The sequence below is a fragment of the Podarcis gaigeae genome (assembly GCF_964106915.1).
Source record: "Podarcis gaigeae genome assembly, chromosome: 4".
NCBI lineage: Eukaryota > Metazoa > Chordata > Lepidosauria > Squamata > Lacertidae > Podarcis > Podarcis gaigeae.
The window spans coordinates 78174994-78202837 of NC_139677.1; the positions used below are offsets into that span (position 1 = coordinate 78174994).

General features: G+C 44.7%; 1 protein-coding gene and 1 long non-coding RNA gene across 3 annotated transcripts in view; both read left to right on the forward strand.

Annotated features, from left to right (window-relative positions):
- The window catches only part of LOC310844022, a 322076-nt gene that overhangs the window by 153467 nt on the left and 140765 nt on the right, over positions 1 to 27844 (forward strand). The gene's annotated exons all lie outside the window — the stretch shown is intronic.
- On the forward strand, positions 15068 to 25878 carry TEX55 (testis expressed 55). 2 transcript variants are annotated; one of them, XM_083737401.1, is made up of 4 exons: positions 15068 to 15241; positions 18241 to 18779; positions 23278 to 23340; positions 24125 to 25878. In XM_083737401.1, the coding sequence occupies exons 1-3, from the start codon at positions 15194 to 15196 to the stop codon at positions 23321 to 23323; spliced, it is 633 nt and encodes a 210-aa protein (XP_083593527.1). In that variant the 5' UTR covers positions 15068 to 15193; the 3' UTR covers positions 23324 to 23340; positions 24125 to 25878. The 2 variants fall into 2 exon arrangements, with proteins under 2 accessions (XP_083593527.1, XP_083593526.1); XM_083737400.1 differs by having other exon boundaries at positions 15069 to 15241; positions 18241 to 18816.

The window sequence follows — 27844 nt, forward strand, 5'->3', positions numbered from 1 at the left end:
TTATTATTATTCCCTTGATCTAGATGCTATACTCCTATTGAAGCAGCCCAGAATTGCATTGGCTTTTTTAGCTGCCGCGTCACACTGTTGGCTCATGTCAAGTTTGTGGTCAACATATAATGCAGAAATTAAAAATTAGGGAAATGTTGAGAAAATGGAATAAATTGCAGTGTGAATGAAACCAAAGACCTGTGAGAGCTCAAGGAATACAGCCATTTTCCATCACTGAAGTAAACAAATCAGTTTTTTTAGCCATGAATACACAGATTCCCTGATCTTTTTTTTAAAAAAGAAAAAAAATTACTGATATGTTGACTTGTTGAAAAAAGCTTTCATGAGCTTTATGTTGGGAAACACCGAGGCCAATCCCTCTCAACCAACACAGCTCTGCCCAGGATGATTCATCACTCCTGTGTCCCGTCGCACTGATGTGAGCCATATCCAAGGACATGAGCACACAACACTAGCAGAGTCCAAACAGAAGCTGAGCCTTGAGGTGTGACATCTAAGCCTAATTTATTGTGTATAAAATCAAATGTAACAGAACAAAGAAAACATGGCTCCTCTCCTTCTTTTTGCCTGGGGGAGACAAGAACTGCAAAAGCAACACAGAACGGAACTTCCTTTCACAAGACTCCAACAATCACTGCTGGAATGCAAACACAGACATGTGACATGTAACAATCCCACACATCTGCAGCACGGAGGAATGAAATTCCCAACACTTTGTAGCTTCCCAGCAGCCTCCCCCTCAAATTTCACAAAAAGCACACTGTGTGGTTCTGTGATCCAGCTTCTTCCATTGCTCTTTCACCTGCCTGCCTCCAGACTTGGGATAAGAGGACATTCAGCCAGTGAAGCTACCTGTGATTACTTATGTCCACTTCAGAGGATTTCTTTACTTTGAGAGGTTTATTATGCAGATTATGGCAACGTCTGAAGAGCCCTGGGCTAACTTGTCCACCTTGTCAGCTAGAGCACAGATGAATTAACTGGAGCATCAGTTTCTAATGACAAGACTTCTGTGCCTCATACTAATGGTGGAGTCACTCCCCACAAATGATGTCGAGGAGCAAGCGTCAAACCTATTTTCAAAATATTGATTTCACGTCTGACTTTTAATCGTTTCCATACATTTCCTGTCACAATAAGAACACAGACAATAAGAACACAGAGCTGAGGAAACAGATTCCAGCTTTAGGAAATTGTTTGGTCCATTTTGGAAAGATGGAAGGATGGAAGGGAGTAGAATGGCAGATTGGTTCCATATCATTCATGGTCCTCCAGGTGGCAAACATGGGTGTTATTCTGTTTTATCTTGATAACATCCCTCTGAAGTTGTGATTCACCAAAGACCACCTAGAAAACCTCATGGATGAGAAGAGGATTTAAATCCAGGTTTCCCTCACCCCTAGGGTCCAACTCCTTGGCTAGCGACCTATGCATCACCAAAGAAAGAAGAAATGCATCACCCCCAAAATACATCAAAAAGTGCATAGATTTGCATAAAATCTGCAGATGGCATTCAAAACTGTTGGGAGGGGAGGTGAAAGATAAGAAGCCCCACCATAACCCCGTCACTTAAAACCATATTATGAGGTCAAATCACACCCCCTAAAATGGAAATAAACACCCCTATTTTGTGACCTGGTGACATTTCAATCCCCACAACCATATACCTAAATATTAAAGTACAGTTGTACCTCAGAAGTCAAACAGAATCTGTTCCGGAAGTCCATTCAACTTCCAAAAATGTTTGGAAACAAAAGCACAGCTTCTGATTGGCTGCAGGAAGCTCCTGCAGCCAATCAGAAGCCGCAGAAGCCATGTTGGATGTTCAGGTTCCAAAGAACGTTCACAAACCAGAACACTCCCTTCCAGGTTTGTGGTGTCCAGGAGCCAAAAGGTTCCAGTCGCAAGGCATTCATCAACCAAGATACAACTGTACGCACGGCATTTTAAAATGGATTTAAGGCATCCAATGTGTGTGTGTTCTTCACGTGATGCCCACAACTTTCTCCTGATCCAAGTAGTGGCCTGCACTCCCCTGCTTGAATTTGGATTTACCTGATCCACAGCCACCATCCTGAAGCTGGAGGGGTGGAGCCTGGGTGGCAGGCCGGGATGGAGAAGCCTCCGCTCTGGTCACCACTTGGAAATAAACACTGACTGTGCCCGACCACAGCAATGCAGTCAGCTGAAGAGCAGCCCACCCAGCCTCCCTGTTTTCTGTGGTTTTACTTGTATACTAATTCTGCTTTGCTTCCTTGTGCCCCCTATTTATGTGCTATGGTTTAACAATTGTATTTGAAGCCGGGAAGGAAATTTCCTGCAGACAAACTGGGCCCACCTGGAGTTTTTGCCTCCCTCGGACATGTGATAAGGGGGAATAAAATCCAGTAGAAAATTATGTTACCCAGTTGCGGACATACTGAAGCGCATGGCAAGAGCAGGTGTTTGTTTTTACAAGTGTGGTGACATTTTGCTGAGTGGTGTCTGTCACCACACCCACTACTTCCATGGGTCAGACGCTCCTCTGGGCTACTGATGGGACCAGGTACAATAAACATGTCTTTTAAAAATAAATTTAAAAAATCCAGGTAAACAAATACCTGCCTGCATAGGCACAATGGTCCTCAGCTTTCCATAACTCTGGTCCTATTACTGTAAACATAAACCTCCTCTAATTGACATAAACCTCCTCTAATTATATAAGTTTAAATGAAACAGAAAGAAAGATTAATATAAAAGTTCTGCCCTGAATCCAATCAGCAGTGTGTGAAGCTGCTAACACAGCACAACAGCCCTTCTGGATATGACCAAGACACCAACTCGTCCAGTTCTAAATGATATTTATCACAGTGGTCATCCCATGAAAGCAACTTCCCATGTTGTGTTTTATTTCCCCACCCCACTCCAATCATCTGCCTCTATAAGGAAGGGATAGAAATCAATTACATAGCAGACAAACCCATGAAGGAAAAGCTGTACAGTGAGAAGTGTCACAATCGATTAAAAAAATGTACCTATGCATCTATTCTGCTTTCTTCCCATTGCTCCTGCCATCTTCTAGATACATTATAAAAGCTTATAACCTTTCAACCTGGGGTTATTTTAGGAACTTAATGATGAATTCACCAGAAACTATGTCTGTTCAGGCCACAGTTATGTCTGAGAATGACCAGTACCAGATGCTTTAGAAGATCTCCTGCAAGCTTCCTACAGCCAGCAGATGGGGAATAAATTGCTCTTACAAGGAGTCAGATCTTAATCTCTAGTAGTTAGAGATTGGATTTAGTCCCGAAGCATCTGTTTTTATATCCTTTTCAACATTTGGTAGCATTAAACTCTAGTTGTCATTATTCATAGAGAGGTCTCATATGTGTCCTTAAATAACAGTAAATTTTTGGCTCAGCTGTATCCTGTGGCAATGAGTCCCAGAAACCATTTTTCCATGCTTTCTTAAGATGAAACTCCCAGACCTCTTATCTAGGCATGGGAGATAAATTAAATTTAGTGCACCTTCTCACTTTATAAAACAATGCAAGGACTGAAACATAGTCCTCTCTTGAAATTCACAGTTTTCTGAATTTTGCAATGCAGTTTGCTAGCCAAAATGCACATACAGCTGTAACTTGGTTGTCAAACGGAATCCATTCCGGAAGTCCATTCGACTTCCAAAACGTTTGGAAACCAAGGCATGGCTTCTGATTGGCCTGGAAACAATGCTGACAGTTGAAACGGCTGTTTGGCTTCCAAAAAACATTCGCAAACCAGAACACTTACTTCCGGGTTTGTGCTGTTCAAGAGCCAAAACGTCTGAGTACTAAGACGTTTGGCAACCAAGGTATGACTGTGCTGGGTTAAAGTGTGCATATAAATGCACATATTAATGAAAATAGCATATACAATGATACATTACGTCAGATAATAAAGATAAAGATACATTATTTTTTTGCTCTGCAAAAAAATGTGTACATGTGTTACAAACACCTTAGATTACAAAAATTTCAGTTTACAGACTCTGCTAACCTGGAAGTAGTACCTCAGGTTAAAAACTTTGCCCCAGGATGAGAACTGAATTTGTGATGTGGCGGCAGCGCGGCGGCAGCAGGAGGCCCCATTAGCTAAAGTGGTACCTCAGGTTAAGAATGGTTTCAGGTTAAGAACGGACCTCCAGAACGAATTAAGTTCGTAACCAGAGGTACCACTGTATATTTAGAGACACCTGCACTAAAAATGATGGTTAATTTTCATGGCAAAATCACAAAATTATATTGCAATTTGGAGAACTAAACTTAAGAATGGAAAAATGAGAAATTGATGAAACCTGAAGTGGAAGATTTGCCCATCTCTACTCCTCCTCAATCTCTTCTTGGTGTTCCTGGTGCCAAACCTTTTTCCAGACTGTTGCTATTTCCAGGTTTCTAATTGAGGTTTTCCATTTTAAGCTGATTTGGCATTCTTGCACAATACCGCCACCCACCCAGACGAAAATCTGGAGGGCATCTGATTGGCAAAAGCTGCACTATAGCTTTTGCAAAACACACTTGACTTCTCATTTGCCCCCTTTCTCATTTTATTGCTTCTTCCTCTACATCAAAACCACCCAGCATGGCCACTGACCACCGTGGAGCGCCATCTTGGTGCCAGATTGATGGGCCAAGGAAGAAGAGCCACCACCCTTGTCAGCTGGTTCAGTGGAAGCTCCTTCCATCTTCCTTTCCTCCATCCTTCCCTATCCCCTTTCACCCGCTCCCTGTGAGCAGCAGGGAACCTTTCCATTAAGAAAACAAACCCATCACATGTTGAAGACACAACGCCGGAGCAAGGAGGGAGGTGACGGGGGCCGAGACAATGTATTTTTAGTCGTTTTGATAAATTATGAAGACGTGAAGCTGATAATTTATTGAAGAAGGGAAACGTGGGACTCTATGTAAATGTTTTCGGATGAATAATTAATGTGGCTTTCTAACATCAGGGGGTCTTTAATTAAGGCCTCTCCTCTGTTAAACAAGGCAAAGCAGACACACTTGGATATGTACGGCGGCTAATTGCACCTTTCCCATGTAAAGAAATGCGGCATCTTAGAAAGGAGGTGTGGTCTGCATCCAGAAAGCAAGACAGCTCCTACCCAGGGAGGCGGCTGTGATGCTCTTGTTTGGCCTGGTAGGCCCTGGGGTTGGCATTAAGTGTAATCTGCCTAGTGTTGGCAAGAGGCCACAGTGGAAAGCTGAGGAGGGAAGGGTTCTTTTGAGCACTGTTGGAAGTCATGCAGGAGTCTTTGCAACCCAGCATGTTATCTGAGCCTCTGCTGTTCCATCGCTGCTGGTCCCTGTGGATATTTCCCTGGTTTGACGGCTCCTCCTCATATTGACTCTGTCAGCACCTCCCTGTGCAGCGGCAAGGGAGGCAGATCCCATTAGGAGTGGATCACAAGGATAAGACAGGACCCGGCAGTGGTGGCAAGAACTGCAAACACTAGCTGAATACCTTCCGAAGTTCCCTTGCTGAGGAAGTGATACCTAGGACACGGAAGGTGTGTATTCTAGTCCCGGGGGGAGGTTACCGTGAGGCGAGGTCAAGGGCCTGGGTCGAGGGTCTGTAGACTGTCCTCCATGGGCAAAGCGGGGTCCAAAACGAGGAGCCGAGCAAGGACGGGAACTCTGGAGGAACAGGTCTGGGTGCTGGCCAAAACAGCTCTTCAATGACGTTGCTCCCGCAACCTGGGGCCGGGCTGACTGGCCTTTATCTTCTCTGAGGCCAGGGGCGGTCCCGGCCCCCAGGTGACCAACCTCTCCTGGCCTTAAGGCGAGCACTCCTCCTGGGAGAAACCAGTTCCCTCCGCCTCTCTGCCCTGAGCCTGTGCAGCTCAGGAGAGGCTGGAGGGTTACTGGACCCAGGGGGAGACTCACCTTCCCCTGACAGGGCTGGGAGAGGCGCACCTGTAGACAATGCGTCCTCAATCACCTCCGGAGCCAGAGTGGATACACCTGGTGCCTGCTCCTGAGGATCCGGTACAAGTGCAGGCACTTCAGAAACAAGACCCTGCCTCAGCTCAGCCGGCCCTGGAGGCGGGGACTCCTGTGTAGGCTGGGATTCCTCCGGTTCAGCCTCTTAATCGGATTCCCAGGCCATCACAGTGTGGACAATTAGTGTTCTGGTTCCCACCTAACACATGACAGTAGGTGCACCTACTTGTAAGTGTGAGGTACTTTATTAAAGCAGATTAGCAGTACAGACACAGTGGCATGAAAAGTGTTGAATACAGATCAGTGGCTCTTACAAGGCAAAGGGTTAACATGTGTAAGTCCAGTCTAGGACAAGGGCCAAAGATCAGAAGTCCATGATCAATTACAAGAAGGTCTGCTGTGATGGCCTGGGATTCCGATTCAGAGGCTGAACCAGAGGAATCCCAGCCTGCACAGGAGTCCCCGCCTCCAGGGCCGGCTGAACTGGGGCAAGGCCTAGATTCTGAGGAGCCTGCACCTGTGTCAGATCCTCAGGAGCAGGCACCAGGTGAAACCATTCTGGCCCCAGAGGTGCTTGAGGACTCAGTGTCTACAGGTGAGTCTCCTCCAGGGCCCAGTAACCCTTCGGCCTCTCCTGAACTGCAGAGGCTTAGGGCAGAGAGGCGAAGAGAACTGGTTGCTCCCAGGAGGAGTGCTCACCTTAAGGCCAAGGGAGGCGGGGCTCCTGGGGGCCGGGACCGCCCCTGGCCTTAGAAGAAGATAAAGGTCAGTCAGCCCAGTCCCAGGTTGCGGGAGCAACGTTGTTGTTGGCTTCAGACCTTCCAGTGTTCCTGTTCCCTGCCCGGCCTCCTGCTCCTGACCTTCCAGTGTTCCTGTTCCCTGCCCGGCCTCCTGCTTCTGACCTTCCAGCATTCCTGTTCCCGCCCGGCTCCCAGCTTCGGACCTTCCAGTGTTCCTGTTCCCTGCCCGGCCTCCTGCTTCTGACCTTCCAGCGTTCCTGTTCCCCGCCCGGCTCCCTGTTTCGGACCTCGCCTCTCATCTTGTGAACTCTGTCTACGGTAACGGTACCTTCCCCCTGGGACCAGCACATCTGCACAGGAGCTGCATAGTTGTTCCAATAAGTTTCCCTGCCTACTAGCCAAGCTTTTAAGCAGGAGATGCAGAAATACTCACAACTGTCTGTCTCCTGGCCTGAAGGTGGGGAATGCTCCTCCTCTTTTCTTTTGATGTGCCACCTCTCCCTGGGAGACAACAGCAGCACATCAGGCTGCGTCCCAGAATGCCCATGTCCTCTGATGGAAGAGAGGCCTCCACAATTTCTGACAGCGCCCTCTCTTCCATGGGCAGGGAAGAAGTTGCCTCAAGGACTCTTGCTTCTACAGCACAGCCAGACACATCTGGAAGTGGCAGGGGGCCCCATCCACCAGGCTCTGCTTCCTCTTCTTCTTCGCCCTCCTTATCTAAATCCAAGTACTCTGATGGCATTGTTGCAGTGAGGAACTTAAGAACAGCCCTGCCAGATACCTTTTAAGTCCAGGATCCTGTTTTCCACAGCGGTCAACCAGATGCCTATGGTAATTCCACAGGCAGGACATGAGAAGAACTCCCTTCTCCTACTGTTGCTCCCTGACAGTTGGTATTCCAGAAATGTATTGGATCCCAGAAAGAGCATACTGCTCTTGTGACTAGAGGCCATCAATAGCTTATCCTCCATGAAATACTCTAGAACCACCCAAGTTGGTGGCCATAGCCACATATTGTGGCAATGAATTCCACAGTTTATAGCTAGGTAGGTAAATACCGCCTATTGTCAGTCCCAAATTGCCAAGGGTTTTAGCATTGGGGGGGGGGGACCCTGTTCCTATCCAATTTCTTCACACTATAAGGTGAGAAAACGCTTCCCTGATTCTTCCAGGCCTGGGCACAATGCTTCCTGCCTATATTGTGGCAGGTGAATCAACAATAACAACAACAGAATGTAGCTGGCAGAGAAGTCATCTACAAACATACAAAACTGCTCTGTACTTGAGCATTTTCACACCTGGCCGGAGGCATATCAACAGCAGGAATAGCCATCCCTGGCACTAAGCACATTTCACCGCATGCTTTCACTTAACTAGATACACCATGAAGCTGCTCTGCAGGAATAATTACATGGAGGAAACTATGATGGACCTTTCTATCAGGAAAGAAGCTGCTTTGGGGTGGGGTGATTTTGAAAGAGTGGTGGGGGAACTTTTCAATAAACGGACATTTTTGCACTCCTGAATATTCTGCATTTCTGTTCTTGTTTGTTGTTTTCTTCAACGTGTGTTTAATGCCTGCATTTTTCAGAGGTTTTTTTTTACACACACACTTCACTCTCTCTCTCACACACAGAGTGTAGCTGTCAAGAATACTGTAGGTGGAAATGGGGTATAGAAAGGTGAGATTTTTGGAGTGTTTGAAGATAGGTTTTTTTAAAAAGGGGGGGGGGACCAGAATGGCAAGTAGCTTTTAAGACACTACCCTGTGTCGAGCACATTTTTTTACTACTGAAACATTAAAAAAAAATCAAGACGGGAAGCTACAGGAACATGGCTCCTGTCAGTTTCAGTTTATTTCAAGCGCAGCTCTTGGAAATAGTTCTGGCTAGAATAATGAACATCTGCTGCTCTCTACCGGTGAGCTGGAATGATACATCAATGAAGTTACTATGAAAAAAGGTATGTTCAAACTCAGGCAATACTTAGTCAAGTAACAGGTCAAATATTTGTGTTGCTTTCCAAACACTGATGGATTACAGTTGCCCCTGCCCCTGCTGGCTGGAGCTAATGGGAGTTGGAATCAAACAGCTTCTGGAGGGCTGCAGGTTAACCACCTCTGCTGTAGAACACCCCAACAGAGACAAACGACACACCAGGTGAGGAAGATCTAACACCACGTGTGATCTGGTTATGTGAAATGCCAAGCACCTTCAAATCTTTGTGATGCTTCAGCATGACTTCGCTCTATGACAGCATTGTGCCTCACCTGTCTTTCCCCTTTGTTCTAGCACAGTGTTGTAACCTTTCAAAATCTGAAAGGTACAGTACAGCCTGAGAGTCGGTGTAGCTGCTGAAGCCCTGTACAATAATAGTTAGTGAAACTGTTGGGAATTTGGGTAAGGTAAATGATGACTCTCTCTTTCTCCTCTGCCTCCCCCCCACAGCTTTTGTTTTACAGTGGTATCTCAGGTTAAGAACTTAATTCGTTCTGGAGGTCTGTTCTTAACCTGAAACTGTTCTTAACCTGAAACATCACTTTAGCTAATGGGGCCTCCTGCTGCTGCCATGCCGCAGGAGCACGATTTCTGTTATCATCCTGAAGCAAAGTTCTTACCCCAAGGTACTATTTCTGGGTTAGCGGAGTCTGTAACCTGAAGCGTATGTAACCCGAGGTACCACTGTAGTTTCTTGGGGGGGGGGGTCCCTTTGTGCTTTTTGTCCCATCCTCTCCATCTAAAAATCTGTCCTCAACATTGGTGTTTCCCACATGTGTATAAATGTTGTACTTTACCCCACCCCCCTGAGACATCACACAACTCTCGCCCACAAGGCAATACTACTGAAGTGGGTGGCACACAGTGGGGGGGGGGGTTGATCTCTGTGATGGCACATGAGCTTTTCACAGATATTCCCCCCCTCTCTCCCTGGTTGCTACATGCACGCCTACAATTGATATTTCATACAGAGACATACTTGCTTTCCCCCCGTGCAGAATCCTCTCTCTTTTTTTCAAACTGTGCCACATTCTCTACCATTCAGAGATCAAAATATTTTTTTTAAAAAAAAATCCCACCTAACCTATATAGTTCCCTAGAATCAACAGAAGATAGTGGTTGCAAGTAAGGCTACAATTCTAAACACTTCAAAAACAAAACCCTTTTCACAAAATATGCTGGAACAATTTAAAATATTATAATGAAACTATGTTCCACTAAAACCTGGCACTCCCTCACCCACAAAACCAACTTGCTAGGGACTAAGCTCCACCACATGCAATCATATGCATGTTTACTCAAAAGAAAGCCCCACTGAATTCAGTGAGGCTTACTCCTAGGTAAGTGCATGTAGCCTAAGTTCGCTGAGCTTTGTTCTTACAGAAATCAATGTGGTTTTAGTAATAACTAGCTTTACATCAGTGGGACCTCAGCTCAGTGATGGCCTCATTTGCACTATGCGTTTAAGGCACTATGATACCACCGGAAACAGTCATGGTTTTCAGTCAAAGCACCTTGGGAATAGCATCTTGTTTAAGGTGCTTAGAATTGTTGTTAGGAGACCCCCTGTTTTCCTTCACAGGGCTACAATTCCCCCAATTTCCTGGGGAAAGGGATTGTTTTTTAAACTACTCTTCCCAGGGAACTGGTTTGTTAAACCATTCTGAGAATTGCAGTTCCGTAAGGGGAATGGGGGGGGGGGTTGATAACAACTCTCAGCACCTTTAACAAACTACAGTTCCCATGATTCTTTGGGGGGGAAGGGAGGCATGGCTGTTAAAAGTGGTATCATAGTGTTTTAAATGTACAGTTGTACCTTGGATCCTGAATGCAAGTCAAATGTTTTGGCTCTGGAATGCCACAAACCAGGAAGTCAGTGTTCCGGTTTGCAAATGTTCTTTGGAACCCAAATGTCCAACGCAGATTCCGCGGATTCCAACTGAGTGCAGGAAACTGTGGCAGCCAATCGGAAGCCACGCCTTGGTTTTGGAAGCCTTATAGACTTCTGGAACGAGTTCCGTTTTACTTCCAGGGTACCACTGTATAGTGCAGATTGGGTCTAACAGAGTCTAGATTCAACTCAGTGGCAACCTCTCTTATTTTCATATTTTGTTGTTGTTGTTTAGTCGTTTAGTCGTGTCCGACTCTTCGTGACCCCATGGACCAGAGAACGCCAGGCACCTCTGTCCTCCACTGCCTCCCGCAGTTTGGTCAAACTCATGCTGGTAACCTCGAAAACACTATCCAACCATCTCGTCCTCTGTCGCCCCCTTCTCCTTGTGCCCTCCATCTTTCCCAACATCAGGGTCTTTTCCAGGGAGTCTTCTCTTCTCATGAGGTGGCCAAAGTACTGGAGCCTCAGCTTCACGATCTGTCCTTCCAGTGAGCACTCAGGGCTGATTTCCTTCAGAATGGAGAGGTTTGATCTTCTTGCAGTCCATGGGACTCTCAAGAGTCTCCTCCAGCACCATAATTCAAAAGCATCAATTCTTCGGCGATCAGCCTTCTTTATGGTCCAGCTCTCACTTCCATACATCACTACTGGGAAAACCATAGCTTTAACTATACGAACCTTTGTTCTCAAGATGCTGTCTAGGCCTGTCATTGCCCTTCTCCCAAGAAGCAGGCGTCTTTTAATTTTGTGGCTGCTGTCACCATCTGCAGTGATCATGGAGCCCAAGAAAGTAAAATCTCTCACTGCCTCCATTTCTTCCCCTTCTATTTGCCAGGAGGTGATGGGACCAGTGGCCATGATCTTCGGTTTTTTTTATGTTGAGCTTCAGACCATATTTTGCGCTCTCCTCTTTCACCCTCATTAAAAGGTTCTTTAATTCCTCCTCACTTTCTGCCATCAAGGTTGTGTCATCTGCATATCTGAGGTTGTTGATATTTCTTCCGGCAATCTTAATTCCAGCTAGGGATTCATCCAGCCCAGCCTTTCGCATATTTTCATATTAGACACAGTTAAACCTCACACTGTAGTATGGAGATGAACAAGGTCCCCCCCCCCCGGGTGTCCCAATTCATTAAAGTCATGGATTCATTTCATAGCCCTTTGCACCTCAGTATCTTTTCCATGCAAGTATTACACACACACACCTTTGCATATTTGTAAGAGCTGAGGAAGAATGCCAAACCTCTGCATGCAGCAGTATATAATAAAGCATACATTCAAACTCTGAACTCTGCTAGTCCCACAAGCACAGAAGAGGGATGGGACCCTGCACACAGTTAAAGCACATTTCTAGATATGAAGAAACTTACATGGCAACCACATGATGGGGCACAGAAACCTGGCATGGAAGATTCTCCATAAATATTTTATTTTATCTATTTATTTTTTAAAATCACATTTCTATCCCACTTTTCCTCAAAGGAGCTCAGAGGGGTATATATGGTTCTCTTCTACCACATTTTATCATGACAAATCTGTGAGATAGTTTAGGCTGAGACACAGTGACTGACCAGCATGCTTCATGGTGGTTTGGGGATTGGAACCCTGGTCTAAAAATCCTGGCCCATCACTCTAACTGCTAACTGTTCACAGTGTGGTATGGAGATGAACTTACAGGTGGCAAAGCATGGCTGCTACATCAAAAGTGTAAACTGAGTGTTCCAGTACGTGCCTACGCAGAAGTAGATAGGTCCAACTGAGTTCAGTGGGGCTTACTCCCAAGCAACTGGATATTATAGTGAAAGGACTGCAGGGTTAGACATGGGCTCCTCAATTCCTTCACTAGGAACAAGTACAGAAAGTCAGTTAATTCTAGGGTGAAATATTGTAGCTAGAGTCCAGGCATATAGTTATGCAGGAGTGGTATTCTTAAAGAGAACCTCAAAAAAAGGTAAAGGACCTGTGGACAATTAAGTCCAGTCAAAGGCGACTATGGGGTTGCAGAGCTCATCTCGCTTTCAGGCCAAGGGAGCCAGCGTTTGTCTGCAGACAGCTTTCCACGTCATGTGGCCAGCATGACTAAACCGCTTCTGGCACAACAGGACACCATGACAGAAGACAGAGCACACGGAAATGTGGTTTACCTTCCCGCCGCAGTGGTACCTATTTATCTACTTGCACAGGCGTGCTTTTGAACTGCTAGGTTGGCAGGAGCTGGAACAGAGCAATGGGAGCTCATGCAGCTTCAAACCGCCAGTCTTCCAATCAGCAAGCCCAAGAGGCTCAGTGGTTTAGACCACAGCGCCACCCTGTAAGCAGGGATGGGATGATACACTTTCAGTAAGCAAGTAGGAGGCAGTGTTTCACATGAGACATTTCTTCTGAAATTCTCCCTCTCTCACTTTCTCTGCACTTTACAGGGCGCAAACCTACTTTCACTGCCTTTCATATTTAGAATGCTATACCTTTTAGCTTTCATCAAAATAACACTCCATTCTTTTGTGTTCTGCCCCTAGATTTCTTCTCTCTGTAGGAGTATGAACACTATGACTTCAGACAGTTGGTTTTTATAATAACAAAGCAGCGCTTTTATCTCTGATCCTTTCATCTCTCTCTCTTCCTTTCAAAATGAAATTGGCAATCTGTTTACTCATGCCTTGTGAAGTAAACTGTCAGGGAGACAACTATCATCTTATCCACCACCCAGACAAAGAAATATATTAGTTTAATAAATAAAATAGCTCAAGTATGGGTTTCTTCTCAGGCTTTAGCTACCAAAAAGGCTTGTAGCATAACACTACTAACAAATTTACTGCAGCATAAAATGCAAGCAAGGGACAACTGCATGTTACCCACCCAGAAATTTTGAGATTGATTGAGATTATATGTAAGGAGTAGGTTTAGGAAATGTGCAACTAGAAAAACTAATTTGTGTTTCCTTTCTGATACCCCCAGCCTTTCCCCTTTTTTAATTTAGAAATCATTTTGTGCACATGAATGAATTCCATAATAATTTGATTAACTTGGTCTTTTCTGAAGCCTACACTCTTTTCACAGGTTCCAGCTATTGACATTTCCTATCAGCCTTGTCTTAATGTTGGCTAAATTTTATAGAATTAACAAGAGTTCTGCTGAATCAGGACAAAGACTTACATTGTCTCCAGCACTGTGTTTTCCACAGCAACCAACCAGATGTTCACAAGCAAAACAACAGGGGAATAACCCTTTCCCACTCTTGTTCTCCACAGACTGGGATTGAATTGTAAGGGGATTGGACAACTAGAACTTACCATACAGTAGCCTGCAACAAAACCCTGAATTACTGCGCATTGTAAGTACTCTATTCCTGTAACTATGTATATTTTTTTTAAAAAAGAGAGTTGAAAATTGTGCCTTCCAACTTAAATTTCACTCTCTCCAGGTACCAGCAGTGAGATTTTACTGTTGGGAGAGTAACAATAGGACACCATTTAATAGTTATACAGACCTGTTGCAGGTTACCCCATTTCCATAGGTAAACATGGTACTATCCTGAGCGCTACTACTTCGTCCCCTATATGCTGTGCTGGATTGCCAGCTGCTCGAAATACCAACTTTTTGGTATTTTGTCCTCTATTTTGTGTCTTTGGTTCATAATAATTGCAAAATACGGTAATCTTTTAGAACACAGCATTCATGAACCTGGTGCCGCCCCCCCCCCCCCGATGTTTGGGTCTCAAGACAGCTGTTGGGAAGGGCACCAGGCTGGGGAAAGGTGTTTTGTAGGCATCACTGCATCACACAGTCCAATCTGGCACTACACAGCTTCCCATGTTCCCTATGTAGCTGCAAAGCATATGCCCACATCATTTTTTTGCAGAAAACCTTCAACCAAAATTATATTTCTTAAAATGGCTACTACCATAAGCAGTAATTTAGAAGATGGGTTTAGGTTTTTGGTGACTGGGGCTGACGATGGGAGTTTCAGTCCAAAATATTTGGCAGGCACCAGGTTGGCGAAGATGCTTTTAGAACATTAGCATAAACTGATCTACTGTTTTTACTTGGCTAACAGACAAATATTAAAAAGTTAATAGCAAGTGCTCAAATTACAGGGGAGCGTGGGGGGGACCCCTTTCTATTTTGCTCTGTCCTCCCTAGCTATTTTTTTTTTAGCACTCCTATACTGCAGAGGGTTGGACTAGGTCTCTTCCAATTCTACAATTCTAGGATGAAGCGGGAGGGCAGTGCTTGGAGGATGGTCGAAAATGGGTAAGGTTTCAGGGACGAACTAACTCCCAGTCTACCAGGGCAGCGAGCGCACTTCCACCCTCAAAAAATATGGCCACCCTGGGTACCAACTGCCCGGTCGCCAATCAGCTGGCCCGCTCGGAATGCCCGCGCCTCCCTTCCGCGCTCGCGCGCTCTCCCATTGGCCGGCACGAGCGCGCAACCGAAAGGCCGAGGGGAGGGGAGGGGCGTGAGCAGCGCTTGGGGCGGTTGCCATGGTAGCTACGGCGCTCCCTCCGCTGCCCGTAGGGGACAGAACGCGTAAAGAGCGCACGGAGCACGCCAGCAGCAAAGGATGCGACGCGCCTTGGCTCCAAGATGGCAGAGCGAGGGCCGGAGCAGGAGCAGGGCTCGCCGGAGGGGCAGGTGAGGGCGGCAGCCGGAAGCGCGGGAGGAAGGGAAACGGGAGCAGCCTGGAGAGGCCCCCTCCCCAAATGTGACCGGTGGATGGATTGACGTGCTCCGTTTACAAAATTCCCTGGGCTGCTTTGCTTACAAGGAGCGTAACATTGGCAAAGCTGCCTTCTCCGCTGTCCAGTATTCAGACACACTCGCCTCTTGGGTGGCCCCCATCCACACCTGCTCCGTGGTAGCTCAACGGTCTGCAGTAGCTTCCTCACCCCAATAACGTATCAGTATTTCACCGGTGAAATGTTGGGGAAGGGGTCACTTTCCACTCCCTCCTTCCGTCTCCAAGGCTGGTCCTCCAGATGTTGAGGGACTACAGAACCCATCATCCCTGAGCGCTGGTCATTCTGACAGGGGCTGATAGGAATTGTAGTCCCAACAACTTTTGGAGAGGGTGCAGAGTCCCCTTCCTCCCCCATGGCCTCTTTTTTGCCCACTGGCGGTTGTATGCTAGATTGACGCTCTTAACAGCCCTTTACTGTTTTGGACCTCATGTGTTTGCTAACTTTCTGTTAACAGTGTGGCTCTGTCCAGCCACTAAATCTTACAGAGCAAGTTGCATTTACTCAGAAGTAAGCCCACAGAGCTAGCTCTTGGGGCAAATGCACATAGGACTGCAGCGTTAAAAAGGCAGGAAATGTTAGACTGAAAAGACGACCGTTGTGCATGATTTAAAGCACACAGTTAATAGAATGCTTAATCTCACAGTAGCTTCGGTTGCCCAGCGTTTGTTTCTTTAATTCATTTTACCCTGCCTTTGCTGGAGCTTGGGAAGCATGCATGTCACCCTTTCCCCCAGCTGTGGAGAAGACAAGAGGTTTGTTGAGAAAATGTGTGAAGTAGGTTAGGCTAAGAGAGAACTGCTCACCCGCAGTGATCCAGGGAGCTTCAGCACTGAATAAGGTATTAACTGGAGCAGCTGGGATGAGGATGGATATAATTCAGTGCAATGTTAATGTTTTGAGCAGGTCTCTGTATATTTACATGTATGTGCACTTGAGTTAAGATGCATTTATGTACTTCTCTTCCTTGTTTTGTCTTTGTTGTTCATGTGTGAACACACTATAAGTGTTATGAGTTATTTCCATTGAAGTCTGGGAGACTGCGCAGAGTAGTAAGTAACTCCTCCAGCCAAGCCACACCTCTGAGTCAGCTCTGTAAGAGCTGGCTTCCTGCATCATAGCATTTTCTCTTAAAAGGGCCACATGTCAGATATTTAACTGATAATAGAAGAGGAAGTGTCATTTGATGCTGTCATTTAGGACTTTGAAATGCTCCCCCCTCCCCTGGTCTGTGCAGGGTTAGCTCCTGTGCATTTGGGCTGCAATCCTATGCACATTGGCCCAATGGAAATTACAGAGGGAATTACTTCTGAATAGACATGCATAGGATTGCTCCGTAAACATATTTTTCCAGGGCCATTGAATGACTGATAAAGGGTCTCCAGTATTTCTTACCTTGGGTATTTGGATCCAGCATGCCTCTTTCCAAACTGATGAAAGTCGATTGCCGTACTCTATGCTTGACAGCCAACAAGGATCTTCTGTCTTTCATCCTTTAGCTTTACTGTCTCTGCCTTTTTTATTGTGCTCTGTGACAGATTCTTAGTGATAATATACCAAAAACTAATAAACAGGGAGACAGGTTTGTGCTATTCCAAAATGAACACACAAATCTACAGTTTTGTCTCTCAGCCTGTTCCAACCTTTCACACCTCACCTGCTCCTATCAGCTTGCTCCAACTCTGTAGTTCCCCAGTATCAAGCTTCCCGTATTGTGAACCCCTGACACTAAAATGCCACATACACACCCCTTTCTGCTAGCAGAGACCACCTTTGTCTTCCAATGTTTAAAGCAACAGGTACCTATCTGGGTGTGTTGGAAATAACCCTTGAATATGTTGCATTGAGCATAGCAACACAAAATCTTAAGAGATACAGATTCAGGTAGGTAGCTGTGTTGGTCTGACGCAGTTGAAATATATATATAAAAGAAGAAAAAAAATCCAGTAGCACCTTAGAGACCAACTTTGTTCTTGGTATAAGCTTTCATGTGCATGCACACTTCTTCAGATACACTGAAACAGAAGTCACCAGACCCTTATATATCGTGGCAGGGTGGGGGGGGTAGGAGATGGGTAATTAACTCAATGGGTGTGGAAAACCTATTGACGACTGTTGTTGTTGTTGTTGTTTAGTCATTTAGTCGTGTCCGACTCTCCGTGACCCAATGGACCAGAGCATGCCAGGCACTCCTGTCTTCCTCTGCCGTTGGTCAAACTCATGCTGGTAGTTGACGACTGTTAACGACTGCAATTAGTCCTACAGGAAAAAGCAAGGGATAGCATGCAGATGATTAGCATATGTAATGAGACAGGAATCCAATATCTCTATTAAGACCATGTCTCTCCATAGTTTTCAGTTTAGTGATAAGTTGTAATTCAGCAACTTCTCTTTCAAGTCTATTTCTGAAATTCTTTTGTAGTAAGACAGCTGCTTTGAGATCCTGTATTGAATGTCTTGGGAGACTGAAGTGTTCTCCTACTGGCTTCTCTGTCTTATGATTCCTGATGTCAGATTTATGTCCTTTTATCCTTTGGTGTAGGGTTTGGCCTGTTTGTCCAATATAGAGTCTTGAAGGGCACTGCTGGCATCATCAATGCTGGCCTTTCTCCTTCAGCTGTCCATATATTTGGCTTTCATGTGAAGGGACTTTATGTGTGTACAGCAGTTCATGTGTGGAGCCCCTTCACACACTGGCCAAATGTTGTGTGTGGCAGTTTGACAGCTGCGCTTATTGGCAAGGGAAAAGATTAACCTTCTCAGTCCCACAACTCTCCACATGTTTTTTTTTTTTTTTTGCCCAAGGGTAGGATTACGTCTAAGGCCTACAGAGTGCAAGAACTATGCATGTGCCTCTTTTCTGCATGGTAAATTCTTGCTTGTTATGTATTGCAGCTACAGCCAGAAAGAGTTCTGATTACTGAGGGGCAGGAGCACCCTGAATCACCAGAATCTATTACTGAACCACAAAAGAGAAAACCCCAAATTCTTGAAGTGGTATTGTCCATGGATGAGACACAAGAACCTATCATGGAGGAAGCACCAAAACCTATCGTAGAGGAAGCACCTGAGCCTATCGCGGAGATAGCAGCAGAATCTGACATGAGCAAGGCACCAGAAATTGCCACGGTGGAGACACCAGAACCAACCCACCCAGCATTTCATCCTGTTTCCTCTTTGGAAGGTCTTGGCTCTATACTCACTCAGCAACATAAGAGAGGAATTGTGTTTCCACATGGTTTGGTCAGATCGGCAGAAGGCATCGTGATCTCTGAAGAATTGGTGCCCCAACAAGTACCGTCTCAGGAAATGGTGCCTCAACAAGTAGAACCTCCAATAATAGAAGAGCAGCCTCACCCAACAATTGTTCCTTCTGTGGACTTCTCCGAGGAGATGCCTGTTGTGTATCAAGATCCCTTTGAAGTTTCACTTAGGTACATGGAGAAGCATAATATTCTGCAGATATTTCAGGTGAACCATTCCCTTTTTGCCTTTTCTGTCAAAGCTGCCTTCACTTAGGCAAAAGCATGCACAGTGGCTGTTCTGAACCAACCCAGCCAGTGCCTTTATACACAGTGGTTTGAGGGAATCTCTTAGCATTTGGGGGACATTACTAGCCCTGGGACGCGGGTGGCACTGTGGGTTAAACCACAGAGCCTAGGACTTGCTGATCGGAAGGTCAGCAGTTTGAATCTCCACGACGGGGTGAGTTCCCATTGTTCGGTCCCTGCTCCTGCCAACCTAGCAGTTCGAAAGCACATCAAAGTGCAAGTTGATAAATAGGTACCGCTCCGGCGGGAAGGTAAACGGCGTTTCTGTGTGCTGCTCTGGTTTGCCAGAAGCGGCTTAGTCATGCTGGCCACATGACCTGGAAGCTATACGCCGGCTCCCTTGGCCAATAAAGCGAGATGAGCGCCCCCAACCCCAGAGTCGGTCACGACTGGACCTAATGGTCAGGGGTCCCTTTACCTTTACCTTACTAGTCCATATCCTATTTTGAGAGTACTCTGCATTATATTCCAGCCACAAGAATGATTGTGGAAGGCTTTTGTCCCATAGATGCCTAACTGGGCTTTCTCAAGAGATTAAAGCGTCACATAGTGTCCCCTTCACATAGTGTCCCTCTCAAGATCTCTGAGATCTATTCCTTGTCTTTAGGACATCTGAGATCTAGTCTCTGCCTTTAGGAATATAGTGATGGAGCATCTAGCTCAATGTTTCCCAAACTTGGGTATCCAGCTGTTTTTGGACTACAACTCCCATCATCCCTACATAACAAGACCAGTGGTCAGAGATGATGGGAATTGTAGTCTGAAAGCAGCTGGAGACCAGTGTTAGGGAAACACTGATCTAGCCCTTCAGCTGTTGTTGGACTTCAGCCACGATCAGCTCCAGCCAGCATGGCTAATGGTCAGGGATGATGGGAGTAGTAGCCCAGCAACCTCTTGGCTGTTCTTGACCTCGCCATTTGTGGTTTCCTTCCAGTGGGACCCGGGATATTGGTGGTGTTACATTCCTAGTTGCTGTACCACATTCTGCTGCTGGGGTGGGGAAACTATGGCCCTCAGGATGTTGCTTGGTTACAGCTCTTATCATCCTGGACCTTTGGCCATGCTAGCCAGGGCTGATGGGACTTGGAGATGAGCAGCATCTGGAGGGCCATGTGTTCTCAGCCTGCTGTACTGCAACACACACACACACACACACACACACACACACACACACACAGTGAATCTTACAAATTTGTCCCTGTGAATTCACATAGGAAGATACTTTTAAAATTTATAGGAATGGAACACATTCCAGTGGTGAGAGGGGGTTGCTGCCGCTCACAAAAGAATATAAAGTCTACCTTGTTGAATGAGTGCACATTTTCCCTTACACTTTTCTGTATAGGGGCATCTCTCTCTGTCTCTTTTCCTTCCTATTTTGGTGGTTTAGTAGTCCTAGTGCTGTTGCTTTTAAATGCATTTGTGGTTGGTTTTTTTAATTTAAAAAGAAAAGAAAAATGAAGAGATTGACCTAGAAACCATTCTGTACATCAGTTCAAAACAGTATGCCAAGTACAATAATTGGATTAGTTGCATCACAAAGAAATACAACGGTATCAATTGTACAAAATCTAATTCAACGTTTCTTTATTTTTAAATTCTTGGTTGCCTTTCCTGAGAGCAACCCAAAGGTAACATACAATGATACAAGACATAGAAGACCCACATTACAACATACAATAATACAAATGATAAAACACAGAGAAAAATAATCCAAACAGCAAAAAAAGCCCCAAATACAACTATGCCAGGCATTGCAATAATCCTAGATGGCAGCAAACCAAAACCCAAACAAGCCTTTTCAGAATAAAACGCCTGAAGTGTTGGCCTGCAATGAAAAGAACTAAATGGAAAAAGAGGAGTAATGTAAGTTAAAGATGCTCTGTTCTCAAAAGCAAAGCATGCACATTTGTGAAAACTGAAATATATTTTTGAAATGTAGTTGTTCCCAGCCTAGTTTTCTTTGCAGAAATTCATATTCCTGTTCTCCAACTTTCCCTTTCAAAACAAAACAGCATTATCAATTTTTAATGTCATCAAATGGTTTAGAAAATCCAACAACCGTATTTGGTAAGTTGGTAATTTATTGTCCAAAGCATTGTCCATAACCCCCTTTTTAAAACACTATCCTTGAAAATCAATCTTAAATACAAAAAATAAAAATGAGAAAGATGCCCAGTTGCACTTCAGCTGTGGTATCTGCACCATTGGACACAAATCAGTCAAAAGTGTCCAGATATCATTGCACCTGCCAAGAATGGCATCTTTCCACCCATTCCTGTTGCATTGAATGTAGCATATGGGCTCCTTGATGAATCATTTTGAAAGGCTCAGAGTTTGCATACACTGGATTTATTTTTGCTTATGGGCCTGTGATCTTGGTTAGTTCACTCAGTATAAATCCAAGTTCAGACATTTACAGGGGACTCTGGTTTAATATAAGCCACCAGTGAAGCGCCAACAGAGGAGGAATGTGCGAACCTGGCACGTAGGAAAATAGTGACAAGAGCAGGGAAAGGAAAGGAGGACGAAACCACAGGGCAGTGCCATTAATAATCACTGAACTGGTCTAGGACATATTTTCCCAGATTCATAAACCATGTCAGAAAAGATGATCCAAACCAGCTCAGTGACTGTGTACTGTATCCAGATAAGCTCTATTTGGAGTAGACCCACTGAAATGAAGGAACTTAAGTTAGTCATGCCCATTAATTTCAGTAGGTCTACTATGAGTATGACTGATATTGGATACAACCCAGAGCACTGGGTTTGGGGGTTTTTTGGCCCTTGTGACTTTGGGTTGTTGTTGTTTTTATGCTATTGCTATGATGGTTATATCTGGTCTGTTTGTTTGATTGATAGTTGTTTTTCTAAAGTTGTAAGTCACTCTGGGGACCCTTGGAGTTGAAGACGCAGGATAAAAATAACTTAATAGATAATTACAGGCAGTTAGTTATATATTAATATATTTCAACTTCCAAGTGCAATGTGCTTATCATTATTGCTTGATATATTGCTTTTCTAAATATTCATCTACTTAAACAATTGTGCAATTGAGGAAAGCAGTTGAAATTTGAAATAATCTGAAATGAATTATGTAGATTTCTAAATACTGTGTTATTTTATCTATCTTTCTAAATAAATAAATTGCTCAATAAACAAATCTTATATTGGGCCTGTAATAGATGCACTTTGTAACTTGCAGCTTGCAGTTTTCATAGAATCATAGAACTGTAGACTTGGAAGGGACCTCCAGGGTCATCTAGTCCAACTCCATGCAATGCAGGAATCTCAACTAAGGATCCATGACAGATGGCCATTCAACCTTTGCTTAAAATCCTCCAAGGAAGGAGAGTCCACAACTTCCTAAGGGAGTTTTGTTCCACTGTCAAACAGCTCTTACTGTCAGAAAGTTTTCCTGATGTTTAGTTGGAATCTCCTTTCTTACCAGTGGCGTAGCGTGGGGGGTGCAGGGGGCGGCCGGCCGTATCGGGCACAACATCTGGGGGCTAGGGTTAGGGGGCGCAAATCCATGGGTTAGGGGGCGCAAATCCACGGGTTAGGGGGCGCAAATTACTTGCCTTGCCCCGGGTGCTGACAACCCACGCTACGCCACTGTTTCTTACAACTTGAATCCATTGGTTCGAGTCGTACTCTCTGGAGCAGGAGAAAACAAGTTTATTCCATCTTCCATGTGGCAGCCCTTTAGATAGCTGAAGATGCCTATTATATCTCCTCTCAGTCTCCTCTTTACCAGAAGAGGAGCCCAGAACTGTGGCGCCCAGAACTGGACACTGTACTCCAGGTGTAGTCTGACCAAGGCAGAATAGAGTGGGACTATTAGTTCCCTTGATTTGAGCACTATACTTCTGTTGGTACAGGCTAGAATAGTATTAACTTTTTATTATTATTATTTTGCAGCTGCATCTTACTGCTGACTCATGTTAAGCTTGTGGTCCACTAAGATCCCTAGATCGTTTTTTACATGTACTACTGGCAAGCCATGTGTCCCCCATCTTATATTGGTGCTGCTGGTTCTTCTTGCCTAAGTGCAAAACCTTACATTTGTCCCAGCTGAGTTTCATTTTGTTGGTTTGAGCTTAGTTCTCCAATCTGTTAATGTGGGAGTGTGTGAACATTTCAGGTTATCAAGCATATGTGTTAGAGCACCCGGGATTTTGCTGTACGGTAGACATTTTTCAGGAAAGATAAAATGACACATCATGTCTGTATTTGTAAATAATACATATTATGTATATCCCATACCTTTCCCATCCTGAAAAGAAGACAAGCCATTCTTGCCTCTGGCAATATAATTTTGTATCTTTTCATTGTTTGCCTTCGGGAAAGGAGTATAATGACTTCTGTCTTTCTCACTCAGGAGATCACTGAAAATCTGGTGTATGAGAAGCCTGAGAGGCCATTAGAATTCATGTTGAGACAGGTATGTCGTCCCTGCAAGGCACACACTGCTTGACTGTTATGCTTCTCTGAAGAAGCAGAAAAGGGGCATTGGAGCTGAGAAATATATTTTTCTTGCTTTAGGCGGGGAAAAGAGAGCGGGCAGTTACAGAAAACGAGAGCCATAACACCCTAGTGCTTATAAGTACAGAATTGTGTTCTGGAAGGAAAAAGCACTGGGGGATGGAAGATGCTATAGAAGACTTACCAGATGCCCCTCAGTTTAAAGAAGAGATGACTTCCTCTTTTAGTAAGATGGGCAGCTCAGTAGCAGAGCATCTACTTTGCATGCAAATGGTCTCGGGTTCAATCCCCAGCATCTCCTGGTAGGGCTGGGAGAAATCCCTGCCTCAGTCCCTGCAGAGCTGCCACCATTCAGTGTAGACAACACACAGGTGATCCTGCAAGCTTGGTGAAACTTCCACGGAAGACGGCAGTATCTAAATATACTATGCAAAACCACCTCTGCCATCAGCTCCCCTCGCGTTGTGCTTAGGTTTGGAGAGGTGAATCTTGCCTGGACTGCGACAGAGAGAAAGAGCGAGTTAAATTTCCCAGAGATTTAAATGGCCAAGGCTCCCCCCAGCAGTTATTATGCGCATAATAAACATGGGCATTTGTTTTCATTCACATCTGATTTGGCCGTCAGTTGAGGATTGGGGTTAAAGAAGTATATTTTTAATTTAAAAATAATTAACGTGCAGCAAGTCGCTAATACACTGACTGATGCTCTCTGGATTCGTTTTTGCTTTTCGCTGCTTCCTTAGGTTCAGAATATGATAAGGAAGCAGGCGTCTGAGAGACATAAAAATGACGACGAGCCGGTGTAAAAGATGAAGACCCAAAGGTCAATGAGCTGTTCTTGGACGCTGCCTAGGTGGAACAAGTTCCAGTGCTGCCCTCCCACATGCTCTGTCTATGCAAATTCTATAGATTTGAATACTGTCGGTGGTAGCTGATTTCTTCCAGTGTGGGTGCTGTGCTGGGTGATCTAGGACGATAGGAAGTACATAGTTGCACTGGAGCGCAGAATGTCACATGCCTTTTAGGAAGCCACCAAGGTACTCGCCATCCAGTAATAAGGCAGTAATCCTAAAACACACTGACTGTCAAAGTAAGAGCTGATCTACATATCCTGCAGAATTAGATCATGCTGTCTTTGCTGGATTGGTCCATCTCAGATTGCAAGGGGGGGGTACATTTTGAATGTGTTCCCATGGTGGGAGGAAACCCTTTCTGCACATAGCTAAGGTTTGAAGAAGAATTCTGCTTTGGTAGTCTTTGCCCTGTGAGACCAGTTCCATATGTACAAATACAGTTTTTCACCACCGTACAGGAGCTTTCAGGTACATGATCCATCACTTGCAGACCAAAGTAGTACACTCTGGGGAAAGTTGTATCACGTGATGCAGCCGCATGTGTCAATCAACTGGAATATTTGTGAGTAAATAGTCTCAGGGTCAGTATGCAAGTCTCCCAACTGTCAAGCAACATGGTTTCCTCACACTTAACTTAGTTAGATAAAAGTAATTAAAAAAAATGGGGGGGGGGACTATCTAGTAATGATGATGATGAGACTACACTTAACTGAATTGTGATAACTTGGGGTGAAGCATTAATAATTTTAAACCAGCCTTAACTAAATATGAATTAATGTATAGGTGTTAGAACGTATCTAGAATTCTGCTTGTTAGAAAAAAAAATATTTTCAACTTCTGGTTGTATGGTGCTCTAAATGAGAGCCCATTTATCTAATTCAGTTTAATGCTGGCGCCCCTCCCCCCCAATTACCTTGGGCACCTATGCAACTAACCAAGCTTACAATGCTTTTTTTGATGTCAGTTGTTGAAAAAAACTGAATTTAAAACTGATGGATTCTTATAGTTGCCTAATTTGTAATATGTCCTCCATTCTGGAGATTAAAGAGAGGGCAGTGTCTGTTGGTTCTTTGCAGTAATTGGACTCAGAATTGGTGGTGTGTTGCTATAGTAGCCAAGATAACTGTTTTTCTGAAGTGGTCTCTTACGAATTACATAATTCTCTCTCAGTTCTGTAATTAGCAAGAGCCTGTTGCCCTCCAACCATTGTTGGCCTCCATCTCCCATCAGCCCCAGCCAGCATGATCAAGGATGGATGGGAGCTGCATCTGAATGGCCACAGGATCCCCACTTCTGCCTAGCTTAATGTTTGCATATTCTGAATCCATAGGAATTCAGTTTAATCCAAGGTACTCCATTTCCTGCTTCTGCTGATGGGATTCATGCTTCAGAGAGACCTGTTTAGTTATTTGCTGATGGCGGGGGGGGGGGGGGGGGAGATTATTTCCCTATGTTCTCACAATGTACAGGAACCAAACAACATATTCAGATTTATTTGTTGTTAGCTTTTAGGTCAAGAATTGATGGGTGGTCTTTGCTAAAAAAAATAAAGATTTCTAAGCAATTTTCATCTATGTGCAACTACTGATCATGTGCAAGGCAAAGGCTCTGATTCCATTTAATAAATTTATTTTGCTCAGTTACCTTCTGTGTTTTATGAATTCGGTTCAATGTCCAATGCTTGTAAGATTCCCAGGTCCAAATCTTGAAGGCTCTTTTATACCTAACAGGTTGCAACCCACAGAACATCCATATACCTTTTTAATCCCCCAGTGCAGTGAGAGACAAAGCTGCTATGGCTTCTTCTGGCCACTGTAACCCTGGTCCTACTGTCTGTCTCTGTCTGTGCATGGCACCCCCTGTTTATTACGGATCCCTGTTTATTACGACAAGTGTGTCTGAGAGAAAGTCAGGTGTGGGCAGCCACTATATATTGTCTCCTGATGGATTGGAAGCTACCCAAGGTTCATATGTGTTTCCCGGATTGCATCCTGGCAACCAAAGTAGTTCTGGAACATTAAGACAATATACAGCATGGTTGTATCCATGGGCAGAGCTCAAACACTCATTGCCCTTCACCCCCAGTACAGAGAGACAATATACAGCATGGTTGTATCCATGGGCAGAGCTCAAACACTCACTGCCCTTCACCCCCAGTACAGAGAGATGCAGTAAATGTCCTGCTTGCTGCAACAGACAGCAGAATAAGATGGCAAATGGACCATTTAAGTACTATTATCATTATAATTACATTAATATCCTGCCTTTCCTCCAAGGAGCTCAAGTTGGGTTCTCCCCTCTCCCCATTATTTTCTTACAAGAATCCAAGGTAGATTGGGCTGAGAGACAGTGACTGTCCCAAGATCAGAAGATTTGCTTCATGGCTGAGTGAGGAGGCACTGCTCCTGCCTGCTATCTCACTCATCAAAAGCCCTTGAAGTTGCAGGCAGAATCTCTTGTGTATGGACCAGACAATGCTTAGCATCACTGCAAACACTAATAGCAACCTCATTTCCCCAAGAATTAAGTTTGCTTAAGTAGCCAAAATGGCACCACCTTTGTCCAAGAACGAGGTAACACCAGACTTGAGGAGGCCTGAGATTTGCGAAGTTTCAAAAAATAAAATTTTCAGGGGGCCGAGGAGAAAACATTGGCGGTTAATCCCAGCCCTCCCCCCAAAACAAGCACAGCTCAACAAGGACTAAGCATTCTTAGTGACAACAGAATGCTGACTGACTTGGGAAGGAATAGGAATGGAGGGTTGTAAAGAAAGCAATGGAATGAGATAGCTGGGATCCTGAACGAGTTGTAGATCCCGTGCATATTCAACACTTAAGAAACAAAGGTGTAATGTTAGCATTTTCATTTGTGACCACTAGGTAGCAGCAAGAGGTTGCAGAGTCCTCTTACTAATTGGAAGTGTGACTATAAGGTACATAAACTAATGTGGCAGTTAACAAGGTCACACATGCTGAAAAGCTGGCATACCATAGGGCAGTGTTTCCCAACCTTGTGCCTCCAGATGTTTTTGGCCTACAACTCCCATCATCCCTGACCACTGGTCTTGCTAGCTAGGGATGATGGGAGTTGTAGGCCAAAAACATCTGGAGGCACAAGGTTGGGAAACACTGCCATAGGGAAACACCTTCCTGGAAATGTGGTTGCTTCCTTTCAGTCTAAAATACAGGCATCCTCCAAGGCTTAGGAACCGTACAGCTGCAAAAACATAGTGTTGATGTCCCCGCTTTTTAAAAAATAATATTTTTATTAGGTTTTTCATTTTATACTTTGTCACATGTCAACGAAATCAAAACATCACTTACATCCTGAGCCTTGACTTCCCCCCTCTCACTCCATGGCTTTCTTAGGTATACACTTTTGTCTTAGCATTCCTATCTCACCCGACTTACCTTGTTTTTATCCTTAATGAAATTTACTTCTGTGTTTGTAAACCAGTTCCACATATCAACATTACATAAGTAAAACCTGCAAATCCTCAAATTCAAGGAACTGGATTTCATAGTAGCATTTTCTCTTCTTTTTGGTGGGGCAGAGAGTTCCTGTCAGTTTCAACAGCTTTGAATTGCCATTTCTCCTCTGGCCATCCTT